Source organism: Corvus brachyrhynchos, unplaced genomic scaffold (assembly GCF_000691975.1).
Source record: "Corvus brachyrhynchos isolate BGI_N302 unplaced genomic scaffold, ASM69197v1 scaffold281, whole genome shotgun sequence".
In the NCBI taxonomy this organism is placed as follows: Eukaryota; Metazoa; Chordata; class Aves; order Passeriformes; family Corvidae; genus Corvus; species Corvus brachyrhynchos.
In genome coordinates this window covers 1,752,002-1,765,847 of record NW_008236509.1, presented here as the reverse complement: position 1 = coordinate 1,765,847, position 13,846 = coordinate 1,752,002, and the positions used below count along the sequence as shown (strand labels likewise).

At 37.8% G+C, this 13,846-nt stretch overlaps 1 protein-coding gene across 3 annotated transcripts in view; it reads right to left on the bottom strand.

Annotated features, from left to right (window-relative positions):
• Positions 1-1,805: 1,805 nt before the first annotated feature.
• Positions 1,806-13,846, bottom strand: part of FAR1 (fatty acyl-CoA reductase 1) — a 32,269-nt gene continuing 20,228 nt past the window's right edge. For all 3 annotated transcript variants that reach the window (XM_008644066.2, XM_017726323.1, XM_017726322.1), the window contains exons 10-12: positions 8,237-8,366; positions 6,834-6,961; positions 1,806-4,791 (exon numbers count right to left, since the gene is read on the bottom strand). In XM_008644066.2, coding sequence (XP_008642288.1) covers positions 4,629-4,791; positions 6,834-6,961; positions 8,237-8,366 — 421 coding nt within the window. In that variant the 3' untranslated portion in view covers positions 1,806-4,628. The remainder of the gene's footprint in view (positions 4,792-6,833; positions 6,962-8,236; positions 8,367-13,846) is intronic.

The following is a 13,846-nucleotide window of genomic DNA, read 5'->3' as shown; positions in this document are numbered from 1 at the left end:
AAGCAAAAGAGGCCTTGCTTCTCCACGTCAGGCCAGGAATTTTCCAAAAGCAAGAGTAGCTACAGACTCACAATCCTCAAAGGTATAACAGTTCAATTAGAATGACATTAAAGGCTTATGGTAACAATCCCAACACTTGAGGTTAATGCCTGTAACAGAATCAAGGATAAAGAAAGTCCCATTCACCCCACCTAGGGCCCATGGCTCTGAGCATTCCAGTGCATCAATGTGTTGGAACTTCTGCTTTCACCAATTAGTCATGGTTTCTCCCACTTGCCATAGCATGAATAAAAGCTGCTCAAAGCTGTCATTGTTCCATACTCCAGAAGAGACAGTTGCATAATTACTAATTACCTATCAGTGAGTTACAATAGTTGTGGAGCAGGGAAAGCTAAAGCTCCTGCACTGAAGAAAAGCACTGAGATAACATTAAGGAGAAAGCATTTATAAATATCCTGCAAGTGGAAGCAGGGTTAAATTTAGTTCGAGATGGGAGAGCAGCAGCTCGGTTACGCAACCTTTAACTCGCAGAGCTCTGCGGGCAGAAAGGAGGCCAGGGCTGCCTGAAGGGCTGAGCAATACCTGCAAGAGAGGAAGGAAACCTGGAACTGAAAGTCATGAGTGAGACCTGTCAACCCACGCTTCTAAATTTATGATGGGACAGCACATCTTGAAATTAAGAGCTGACAATTCATACCTGCTCTGCTGGAACTATGTCACTGTTTCTAGAGATTTACTCAAACACACAGTCAATGTCTCTAGGCTAGACAAAAAACTGCACGTGCTTCAGCACAAAGAGATTGACAAATATACACTTAAACACACATTTCTCCAGAGGAGTGATTCTTTTGTGGCTTTTCTTCATTTCTGTTTTCAAGTCTGCTCAATAGGCTGGGAAATACACACAAGTACTCGAAGTTTTATTTCCCAGCTCAGTGCTGGGTGCTTCTCAATCCAAGTTACCTGTACAAACCTCTTCTTTGCTTCTGAACAATGTAGGATTTAATACTGTACTATGAAGAGAGGGCAAAACGTTCAAGAGCACAAGACATAGGGGACAGCATCTTAAAACTTTTTTGCTCCTTGCTTCTAAGTTTGAATTTGAGACCAACAAAATCCATCTCTGTTTGGTAGTTTAAGTCTTAAAGGAAAGCTTATGTTTAAAGCTGGCAGACCCCAAACCACAGATTGCACATCTGTAGGATTGTGTTCTTGATAAAAAAGGAGGAATCTGTGAAAACTGAATATTCCAAGATATAAAGGTTAAAAAACTAAAAAACCCCAAAGCATTTTGGTGATTCGCTAACTTAATGCCACCTTTCCAACGCTCACCACAAAATGTAGATGCCATAAATAACTGTAGTTGATTGAAATGTTAATCCTAAAGCTTCTGCAAAACCACAGTACCTTTTTTAAACCATATGAAAAAGCAGGTGGGTTTATACTATTTAAATAAACGTGAAACTAATAGCACAAATGAACAAGCAAGGACAGCGATCAGAAAAGTGGCCGACACACAAAAATCACCACGACCAGGGATACCTCACCATGTGTTCTGGAATCACCCCAGGAAGGTTTAGATGGTGGGGGATTGGTGGCTTTTCTGCAATTTGTGTTTTGTTTGGTGAGTGGTTTTTTCTGTTTTGTTTTTTTTTTTTAAATGCAGCATTAGTCATTAACTTGATTTCCAGTTTCTCACAAAGGAAAAGATCATGTTCATGTATATTAAGATGGCATTTCAATTACCCAGGTATTTTCCACGAATTAGACTAAACAACATAAAAAGATACAGTGAACACCATAACAACACTTTCAAGGGATTTGTTTATTTTTGGTTTACAAACAAAGGCACCCAATATTTCTGTTTATGTCTTATAAAAGCTCACAGATTTAGCATTTGTTTCCAAACATCTGTTCCTACAGCAGAGAAAAACATTACAGGAAAATGTAATTTTTTTCCTGGTCCCCAATTTAAATACCAGTAACAGTTCAGTGATAATGTTGTTTCAGTCTCTTCCTATTAACCAGCTGATACCCCTCCTGTAACTTGCTAGTCAAAACACTGAGTCTGCTTTCATGGACCAAAATATAGTTCCAGTATATTTGTGACCAACATCCTTCGTGTGCAATCACTGGTGGGAAGCACTGCAATGGGACAGGGCTCCCACATGGAAAAAACCCAATAGTTCCAGGTAGAATTTCACAGACTGACCACAGGAAGTGACAAAACCAGCAGAATAAATGTGACACTGAATCTACTGTCAGTTCAATAGGATGATGATGAATTGGTGTAAGGTACCAATAGGGCACAGAACAACAGTCTCCAAAGAGGGGAAAAAATGGGTTTCTAAATTGGCAAATGTTTAGTGTAGAGGTTAAATATGCTTAGGCTTCAAGTAATCCCTCTCTTTGTTATTTATCCAAAAGACTAAATTTCTAAGCAGTGTTTTGGACCAGAAGGAATCGGATCACTGGCTTCATAGTTTATCTCAGTATTAACAAATCAACATTAGAAGTATCATGTTATAATGTTCATATATTATGTTTATAGTTAGAAACAACCAATGTTCGTAAGTGAATTGTTTCACAGAATGAACAGAATTCTGTGAATTGTTTCACAGAATATATTTATCTTTTGCAAACTTCAGCCATGTGCCAATACGGGACAAGGGATGTCACTGGACAGGAGGGCCCTCCGAGAAAAGTCTCTAATTTGGGAATGCTTAAGCATACTCTCAGGTCTAGTAAGATACTTGGGGAGGCAGCTAAAAATGTAATACACTTACTGTATCTGTTAGAGTGTAACATCTCCAAGCACAGAAGCCTTAATTGATTTCAGCCACAGTCAAAGGTCTCTCACACAAGGTGTGGTCCTAGACCATTTAGGCTTTTCATCGCTAGCTTTATATATACACCAGTAATTTTAAAAAGGAATTACAGCTTAACTACTTACTACAGAATATTTAGCTTCAACAAGGAAGCCATTATCTTTTCAAAATGAGATGTACACCTGAAGGAAAGGTGTTCTCTTTAAAGTAACAGTTTTTAGAAGAATAGCAAAATAAGTTCTTTACAAATTTAATTCAATAGGACAAAAAACTACCAAGGGCAAGTATAACATAGTTCTTGTGTAATTAAGTCATTATTTGCCTTTCCAGGCAGATTCAAGAACAAATTCATCAGTACAAACTGATTTGAATGAACAAACACTGGGCAAGGGTGCTGGTCAGTGCATCAATTAGTGGAACACTACAGTGTTCTCAAATCTGTGCAACCAAAATTTAAAGGGATCTTCATGTATTGCCTTGGAGTAAAGAAACAAGGATTCAATCTTTTCTTACAACTTGCCATTTTTACAAATGTTTTCCCTACTGAAACAAAGTAACATGCAGAAAAACCCCAGATTTCTTCGGGTTTAAACCTAATCATTTAAGTTAAAAGATAGATGGAAGAACTGTTAACACCTATTCATTTTGGAGTAAGGTGCATCTTACTCTGCTTGCCCAGTGAAATGAGGTTTTACTAGGGCAGGGATGGGAAAGTGTGTTTGTGCATTGGTGTTGCCCATGCATCAAATTAAACAGTTCAGAGATTTTTTAAAAATTATTAATTCTTGAAGTATTTGCTAACATTGCTTACAACTTAAAAACAGATCTATCTCTTAATGAAAGTCTATAGCTTGTCCAGCTACTATTACCAGCAATACAAATAGCAACTAAGCATAACAAATTCCTTTTCATTACCTTTACCCTTTGAAGTCAGAAGTGTAACAATCAAGTGCTGGCTCTGTGTTCTCAATTAAAAAAAAAAAATCATTAAAAAGAGGACAGTCAATGACTTTATATGCACCTCACTGAGTTACACTTCCTTTTATCTGCTCAATGCTAGGATCAATTCTGCTTTCAGAGTAGAAAATTGCTCATGCCGACACAAATGCAAGTTGAACACAGCCAGGTTCAAGCACAGAACCAAATCACAAAGTGCATTCTGAAGCCCAGATATACAAAAGGCCTTTCAGTAAATAAGGAAGGTTGGTTCATTTTTTAATTTCTTTTTTCTTTTAAAGCAAAGGAGGCACCATTGTTGCATCCCTGCTCTGAGGGGAAGGGAAGAAGTGGCAAAACTTAAAAAGAAATTACAGAAGTCCTCAACTATTTTATTTCAGGAGATCGAGAGTCATTTATACACTTTTGCAACTTGCAAAACCCTTTGTAATTTAGAAGAATTTCAAATAAATAGGTCTACAGCAACTAGTATCTACTATGCCAATATTTATCTTGCTCTATGTGGAGTAAAACTTAAAAAGAAAAAAAATCATGTTAAGGCAGATTCCAATCAAACACGTTCCAAATTGCACAGTTATGTTGGTCAGTGGTCTAATATGTCTTCCCCAGGTCAAAGAGTCAAAGTTATCGAAATGCTTTTCTACCCCAATGAAATGTGGCACTTGCCCTTTTTACTTGCTCTGTCTCCAGGAAGATACACAGCTAACATTACAAATACCGTTTATTTCACACTTCAATTAAAAACGAAATTATGCTTTATGAAATGTGAGATGACTACATGTTACAGGGTTTGTGCAGTTAGACCACCATATGCATAGATGTCCTAATGCTAAATTCTCTTTCTCAGTATCTCATTGTACTGGAGGCTCTGAAGTAGGAGAGGAACTTGTAACACAGACTAACCACAAAGTACCAGATGTTTCTTGCCATTTGTGACCTTGCAATAAAGATACGCCAGATCAGGATCACGAGAATCGTGTTGAAGCCGTAGCGAATGTTCCTTAACCTGGGGAGAAACAAAAAGGAATCATTAAGAGCCAACGTACAAAGACTCTGAGGAAAAAAGAACACCCTAAAAATTAACTTCTGGTATAGAATTGAATTTATCTATTCATTTCAAGATACATTATCAGTGGTATTAGGTGAATGACGAAAGTAAGTGAAGAACAAACAGTGAAGGCCTTTCACTGCTGAAAAGCAGAATGAAAACTAAGGAGCAGAGTCAGTCCTGTTGCTCACATGATCTTCTGCTTTAGAGCTGCTTGATGGAAACCTCCTGAAGTCAACATCACAATGGTAACTTACCTATAGAAGGCTGCCAACCACACCAAAAAATATTTAACACTATGAACTTTTCTCCTCCCCACCATGTATTTAAAACTTCATAAATACATAGAAGTAACTCCAACTGCCACTGATGACAATAACAAAGAAAACAAAAACCAAACCACCTCACCCCCATCATCAAAACTCATCAGGTTTTTGAGACATTTCCAGCCAAGGAGCTCAGCCTCTTCACTGCACTTTTGAACTCCTTCCTTCTCAGGGAACTATATTTAAAGTGCAGGATAAACTATGTGACCTTTTAGAGCAACTGCGATTTTTAGCAATCTCTTCGCAGGTAGAGATGGAAGCTTCAAGAAAAACAGCAACCAGAATTTGCTCAGATTTCTTAGAAACAGAGCAATTCTTCAGCTCAGCAGACCATGACAATTTATATTTTAAAGGCAGCTCTTTTTAGGGAAATACTGCCTTTATCTTGTTTACAGGTAAGGCTGGGCTCCTCTACAAATCTTATTTGCAGAGAAAACCAGTTTAAATGAATATGTTACAAAAGCAACACTTTTTCATTTGAGGAACAAATTTACCCAGTGGTTCCCTAGAGAAAGATGTCCCCTGGGCTGCCAAACCTGGTTAACACTAAGGCAGTGGACTCCAAATTCAGATTAGAGTCAAGAACTAGATGGTAACAAAGGAGACCAAATTAATACCTCAGGGTAAACGTAAGTCAGAATCTAAACCTCTTGCTAAATAATCCACTTACAAACTTGAGACCTGGGGGCAACCTGATGCTGCTCCAACACAAGATTATTTCTCATGTTATTTTCAGTATGATCCTTTGTACAAAGAATATGTGATATTATGTGATCAACTATGTGATCATTTCTATGCACTTTTTAATGGCATCTAAATAGAAATAAAAACCACCCAAACCGAACAACCCAGAAGGGGACACTCGTTTAGCTATTTCCACCATGATCACAGATACCATCTTTCACAAGCATATTTGTGATTTTAACATATACCAAACCACTCCACAGCTGCAAATCCTTGTCTTTAGAATGACAACACAAGCCACGACCTGGATTGTTTCTCTTTGTGCTGTCAGGATTGCAGACGTGACGTTGCACTGCAGAACAAGATGATTTTTATTTCACTCTTTTAAGAGACAAATCAGAACCTCTACAGCTGCCTTTATGAATCAGCCAAGAACAAAACAAGGGCAACTGTGCTAATAAAGTTCTGGACAGTAACAATCCATTCAAATGGCAGGAATTAAGCCACAGAGAAAAGGCTAAGGAAGTCATCCTACAGCACCAACATCGAAGTGTCCTGCTCTAAAGCACAGTCCCTTGCCTGTTTATTCACCTGCCTCAAAAGATCACATTCCCAGCAAAAAAGCTATTGTTCTATTAAACCTCCCAAACAAGCCATTCCGACCTGTGTAACCATGGACCTTTGACCTTCCAAAAGATACTTGGGTAAAATCAAAAACCTGGATTACAGTATCCGCACCAGTGATCAGAGCTACAACCATAATCCCAGACTGATACTGTAACTATCAATACTGGGAGCAACTCAGGAGCAACAAATTTCCTTTAGAAAATGCTTCAGACCACTGGACTGGAACAGAAGAACTGTGGAGAACCTAAACAGGTGCTATTAAGAACAATTAAGTCATAACATGGAAAAGCAAACCTGGATAAATGCAGGACACAGAAAATATAAAATTATACTTAAAATAAAATAATTTAAGACTATACTTACTTATTCAAGTGTTTCCTAGCTGCAGGGAGGCCTGACATTTCTTCATTCAGCACATATTTCTTCATTCCCAGACAGTAATTTTCCATATATTCTGCCCAGTGTAGTTGTCGAACGTCAAAATTAAATGTCTGCGTAAGAGAAAAGCTTTCACTGCCAGTCGCCTAAAAATTCACCTCTATATAATTTAAATGAAAATAAATATCTTTATTCCAGATAAATCCAATCTGTCTTTGCCACAAGAAAGTTATCCTATCCTTAATCCCAGAAAGAGTCCAGATTGAGGCCCCATTTTTGATTCAGCCACCGGCTTCTGACATCATCTCTTCCAAATTTCAATCACTTTATGCTTTATTTTCCCTCCTCAGCAGTAATTTTCTTCTCTCCACTCCTCAGTTTTCCCATTTCAACTGTCTGTAAGGAATTCCATTCCAAAAATAACTATTTTCTAGTATGTTATTAATTTTTAAGCAACTAAATAATTCTAATATGCTCTAAAATAAACAGTGCTCTGTGCCAAGTTCGCTGGTAAGTGCAGGGTTCTTTTACCTGTGCTTATAGTTGTAGAGTTATATTTTAAATACAACCATCTGAGTGTCTTCTGCAGGAGAGAAAACTATGATGAATTTGATACACAAGTTTTTTACTGATGTATTGATCTCCTCATCTCAAGATTCTAGAGTAACAGTGTTTAAATCCCAACAAAATGCAGCAATTTGAAAATACTAACAGTTCAAAGCTCTGGTGTCTGGCATTTTGTTTTTCAAATTTTTCCTGAACTTAAGTTGCTAGGAGGCAAGAGGACAGGAAGGGGTGGAAATACCATCCACACAAAAATCACCAAAAGCTATTTTATTTCCTACTTTTAGATACCTTATTTAGAAAGCTGGCAGCTTTTCTGGAATGTAACTACTGAACTGATTCTGGGAAATGCTTCAGTAGGAAAGACATCTTAAGAATGACAAAACTGTTCAAATGCGTACGGGAAATCTGAGTTTTAGAACTGCAACTGGTGATTTTTATTCTGCTGAATATTAACCAACAAAATCATAGCAGAAGGGAAGTTTAAATTCAGTTGGGGCACCTGAGCCATTGTTGGTGAGGGAGGTAGGGAAAAATGGGAGTAAAGTTAAACCTGGGAAGAAACAACTTTTCCTTCTCCCTCAACAGTCATCCCTGTTTCACTTCTCCCTGCCCTTCCTCTCATCATCTCTCATCATGTCACTGATGCAGCCTTTCACACAGCCCTGGCACAACTGAAAGGATCTACCAGGAATGTGCAGGGCTGAGTTCCTGCTAGGTTAGCTCCACATTACCACATTACAGCTCATGTCCTTATTCTATCTTGAATTCATGAGCTGCTACTCCCCTCTCAGTCTCCAGGCCCACACCAAACAGCCACTTGCCTTTTTGTCTTCAGGGCTTAGCTGGTTCATTAGCATAGTCATGTTTTCAGTGCTCCAGGTCCAAGAATTGCTTGTAAAGTATTCTAATAACATCATGGCCTTATGAAGACGTGTTATTGTCTTCATCATCCTACAGTCCGCGGCGTGGAATGGACAGGTTACATGGGTAAAGATTAGTTCAAACAAGTGAAATAGACAGTAAGATTTTTTTACCCTCCAACCCTCTACCCCCATGTCGAAAAATCCTCCCTTGCTCTGTACGTGAAGCATGTTATATTACATCAATAGGATATTTCTGCATAGTATTGAAGTGGACTTTGGCTGTCCAATCTGTATAGAACCAGAAATTATCAGACAGTCTTTCTTTTCCTAATCCTACTTTCCAGTGCAACAGTAAATTACCATTTCTTCTTTTTTATTAGGGGAAACAATACATTGTCTTCTGTTGGTAACTCCTAGTTTGGGACACAGAGATGGAACCCTTTTCCCTTCAGGGCACTGGAGCATTTAGCTGTACCCAACAGTCTGACTTGACAGAAGTCTCAAATTGCAACAGAGCATGTCTGTGCAGGACCTGCCCCTTAAACAAAGGAGGAAGTTGCCCTGATCTTCCTGCACATTGTGCAAGACCAGATCTTTGTAACAGAACAGGGGTTTTTATTATGGTTACTAAGAGATCAAGGCTTAAAAACACCACCAGCAAAGGGCAGGAAAATATTTAAGGGCACAGACAGATCATAGCAGAACATGTTCAATGCTACTTCAAAATATGCAGAAATACCTTCCATCATCTTTTATTATGAAGAGGAAGAAACTCTACAAAACCATCACTTGGAATACAGAGAAATCATGTTATAAGGATCAATTTGGACAAGTTTCTCTTTGATCATACCATCTGAAGTGGACCAAAAAAAAAAAAAAAAAAAAAGTCATCCAGCTTCTCAGATGCAAAGCTTCCACATTTATGATGAGAAAATAGTTTCAAAGTGCTAGAGACAGCCACTCAGTTTTAGTAAGTACTAACTAGTACCACATGGCCTAATGCCATTAAATTCCTGCTCTGGGTGCTCAAGGTATTTCCATCTCGCAGAAATGGAAAACTGCTTCCAATTTGATCCTTACAGTAGGACACCGATCATTTTAAGCACAATGGTACAGGAAGAGGCAAAGAAAGCAGAACCCAGTACTAACAGGAAAGGGTTTCCTGAAGGTAAATTTTGCCAATACAGATCATAGAAGCAACAAAAACAAACTTATTTTTCTCTGAAAGCTGCCTTGATGCATTCATACTTGTAGAAGGGATATAGCACATTGTCCCAGAAACGCCTCTAAAGAAAGTATTTTGCACTGCATTAGTGTCTCTTACTGTCACTAGCAGCTGGTATCTCAGTATCTAAAACATTAAAATTTCCTCTTTTTCTTCTCATGGAATGGAGCAATACAAACCACAGAGACCACTGAAAAATGTCAAGTATCTCTAAAGCATATAAACCACTAATTTTTTTCTTAACCCTCATAGGAATATATCTACGAATTCACAACTGTCTTCAAATGTTTCACCATCAGCTGATTTTATTACTCAGCACCTCTAGAAGCTTTCAAACACCTGCTTATAGTTTCACCAGTTGGGCAAGGTGGCAACAGTAGGGGCTGAGTTGAACCAGAGCTTCTCTGATGCAGAAATAATTAGGAATAGAAACTCTGCATCCAAAACATGTCCTGTGCTATCAAGACAAAACAGAACTTTAAAAAAAAAAAGTATGCTAGTTAAGTCAAAAAATTAGGAAGTAACTCAAAACTTGGAAAGCAAAGATCCCATTGGTCCGATAAGCCAAAAAGACCTTGGAGCAAAAATGCCTGGATAAAATTAGTGCTAAACAGCATTTAAGCCTTTTTGCAGAGGTCTGTCCACTGACAGCCTGAAGATTATTTAACTTGACTTGTCCTTTTGAACCTTCCCAGTCTGTGCCCTTATGCTAAGCTGGACGAGCAGCTGAATTTTAGAGTGCTTTGACTGCTACAGTTTAAAAATCTTGTGCCCCTGCAAAACACTAATTGAGCAAATGAATATCTGGTAAGTGTATATTTTGAACTTGTTTCTGGCCACTGACATTGGTTTTCATTCTTTTCTAAAAAAAACCCAAACTAAATTTAAACTACTGCAAAGACTAACCTCTGCTGGGATTCTTTTTGTCTCTGCTCATGGATATGATTTTAGAGCTTAGCTAACCTGATTACAGAAAAAAAAAAGCTTAAAAGAGGTTTTTTTCTCTCCCTCCAACTCAAATTGGATTTAGTGACTGACCACAGAACCAGCTGATTCAACTCATCAAGGAAAAAATTGTTTTTCCTTGTAGGGTTATAGTTTCTTGCTCCATCAGCCCAAATAATCCTATTCTCCACATTATCTCAGCTGCTCGATCAATGACAGAGTTGGCAGAAGTGGACCAAGCTTCTCTGTGACACTTTGCTGGTTTGCACTAAATCAACATGAAACTACACTTTTCTTTGAGGAGAGGAAAAAGCAGCCTGGTGACATTGAGAGATGTCAGCAGTGAGTGTCAGTCCTTTAGTGGACACTTGTGTAGCTCTGGCAGGCTAAGCAATGGCACCATATTCCTCCTGCAAATGGGAACACACACGACTCAAAGCCGAGCATGAAGTTGCACAATGGAACTTTATCCCTCAACGTGAAGTTTTAAAGGTTAGTTATTCCAAAGATAGCCATTGCATACAGGTCATAAATATCAACACCATATATAACCAGTCAGTACAAGATCAGTCATTGCATCACACCTTCTTCACCAGCTGAAGACAGAAAAAGTCAGACTTCTGGACCATCTCACAGAACTGAGCATTAGTGGCAGGCAGCCAGCCTTGGTGACTTTCACCCAGATTCAAGGTAGAATTTTGCCTCCTACTTCTGCAGTCCTTAATGCCATCAAAACCAAACACATTGCAACAGTTTGAGAAGCACATCACAGGAATTAAGCAACTTAATTCAATCATCCATACCTTAGGTGGGCTTGTTTCTATGCCAGACAACTTAAAGTGACCTGGCTTAAGGCTACAACTGCAATTTGAAGTCTTACACACAACCTATTGCCTCCAGGTTAAAAACAGTCCTGATGCTAAATACAGACTGACCCCTCAGCAGATCTACATGCTTCCAGTCTGCAAGTTTCTGCAGAAGCATTACAGATAATTTTTTTTTTAACAACTCCTCTAAAAAAAACATAGAACAAGCTTTTAGATTTGTCTTTGTTCAGATTTTCACCTGGCTGTAAATTTTGAAGTGTAGGACACACTACTGAATTCTTATCTTTCCAGCAGCTCTGTGGTTCCTTTAAGCACACAATTTAAGCACTTCAATGAGATAAAAATGTATTGATCTATTTAACATGACTATGCTCTTAACTCATTTCTGGTTTGTAAAACAGTAACTACATGAAAAGTGCTTCCAGTTTTAAGAAGATTTAAATTGAAATAACAGATGTAAAGGACCTAATTTCACACCTCCCTCCATACATCAACCACACCTCTCCTTTAGCTTTCTAAGAAGCAGCAACAGAAGAATTGCTGCAGAAATTGCTGAACTACAACTTTAAATATTTAATGTCACATCCTTTTTACTCAGAGCAACTGGAAAGATCTGCTTGGTGTGCATTTTTAAAGGCTTTAACATTTCAAATATCCCAAGCTGCTTTCAAATAACACACGGTTCTGTTGTGCCAAGCACTATGCAAAGCTACAGGAGCAAACTATGCCTTGTATTAAAGATAATTAGACAACTAATAAGCTTTGCTATGCAACTAAGTATATATGGCAAGCTACCAACAACACTACCTTTAAATTTCAATGCCAAGGTTTATCACCCCTATTTATGTAACTGCACAATGCTAGAGCATTATTTAGCATAAAATATTAAATCTTCATTATGCCAGTCCCTTCTGTAAATGTTCTTTCTACACAAATTTGGAAGAAATATTATATAGGTTATTTCTTCCTTTCCTTACCTGTTAATATTATCAGAGAACTGTTAAATTCAAGAACCTTCAACTAGATGCAAAAACAGCAAAAAGATTTCCATTTCATCAAAATCATTGCTTCCACAAGTGAGGTACAAAAGAATGACTTCATATTTCAGAAAGATTACAACAGGTCAGTGCTTTGAAAACAGGACGTTTTTTGGTTTTAATTTTTATTATTATTAACATAATTGTTTCGTTCTGAAGGATCATAGACCTTATCTAATTTCATCTTTCTTCTACTTGTTAAAAATTTTCATTTGATTGCAGTACAATATCCTGATGGTATGACAAGAGTATAGTTAAACCTGCACAGTAATTTCATTACTAATTTTTCTTGCATTGTACAAAATGGAGACTTCAGTGTACTCAGCACAGAGAGGGCAAGCAACTGCCCATGTGAAGGCAGGTTAGCAGAGTATTTGTATTTTCTTGTGCTGATTTTACCACATTTTTACTATACTGTTCCTCTGCTAAATCGCAGTGGAAAAGGCCACATTTTTAATTAAGACAGCCCTTCTTCACTCAGAACAGCATTTTACTGACTTTAAGAATATCCAATAGCATCTCCCAATTCTTTAGAAATTTATAAGTACATGCTACCTGGTAATTAATACCATTCCATCAACTGACAGAATGACCACAACAACAGCAGTACAACCCTTCAGCCCATCAGTTAAAGCAGCTTTCGAAGTACTAGAAAATAGTGCACGAGTAAAGGTCTGTCTCAAAATTCTTGTATTAGTAAACAACACTAGCTAGTTCCATTAGGATTTAACACTGCATGTCTTCCTTGCATCTAGGTATTCATTTGCTTTTACTGCTCCTGTTGCAGGCTCCCATTTTTAAATGCTTTAAAAAAAGAGAGGAGCACTGTATAATGAAAGCTGCATTCCTGTAAGTGGGCTGTGTAGCCAACTTAAAAGCTGTGACTGAACAATAGCTTGGTTTAGTTCAATATGCCATCTTTTCTGCAAACTGGAAATCATAGCTTCCTATAATAGAAACTCATCCAATCACTCTTACAGTAAGCTAACCAGGAATATTCATATCAGTAAAAATTTATTTTCTGTTCTGTAAAGTATTAATGTCACCAATTGTACCAGTAGTCATAAAAGTCCTAAATTCCACCTTTAGACATAAAGTAAGAATTCCAGGAAAAGCAAAAACAAGATTCAACACTCCCAGTGTTAGAACATAAAACTTAGCTAAATATTCTAGACAGCATGATTATTCACAGCCTTATTTTACTCCCACTGGTCAAATACTCAGCAGACCAGCTGCCTTTCAAAGCCTGACAAGATTCTGGCAGCACTCCTTCACAACCACTTGGAAAACAGGATGTTGGCATTTAGAGTATAACTATTTTAGTGAGTGATGAAGTTTTCATATCTGTCACAGAATTTCTATCAATTTTTATTAAAAATAACTCGAAAAATTCAAGAGAACCTAGAAACTAGGAACTTTTATGTACAATACCTTCTTTAGAGTTGACACTCTTAAAACTTTTTAATGTGGGAAGATTATTATACAGGCACAGCCAACTGCCACGGCTGTTGCTCTGAAGTATTACACTGTTGCA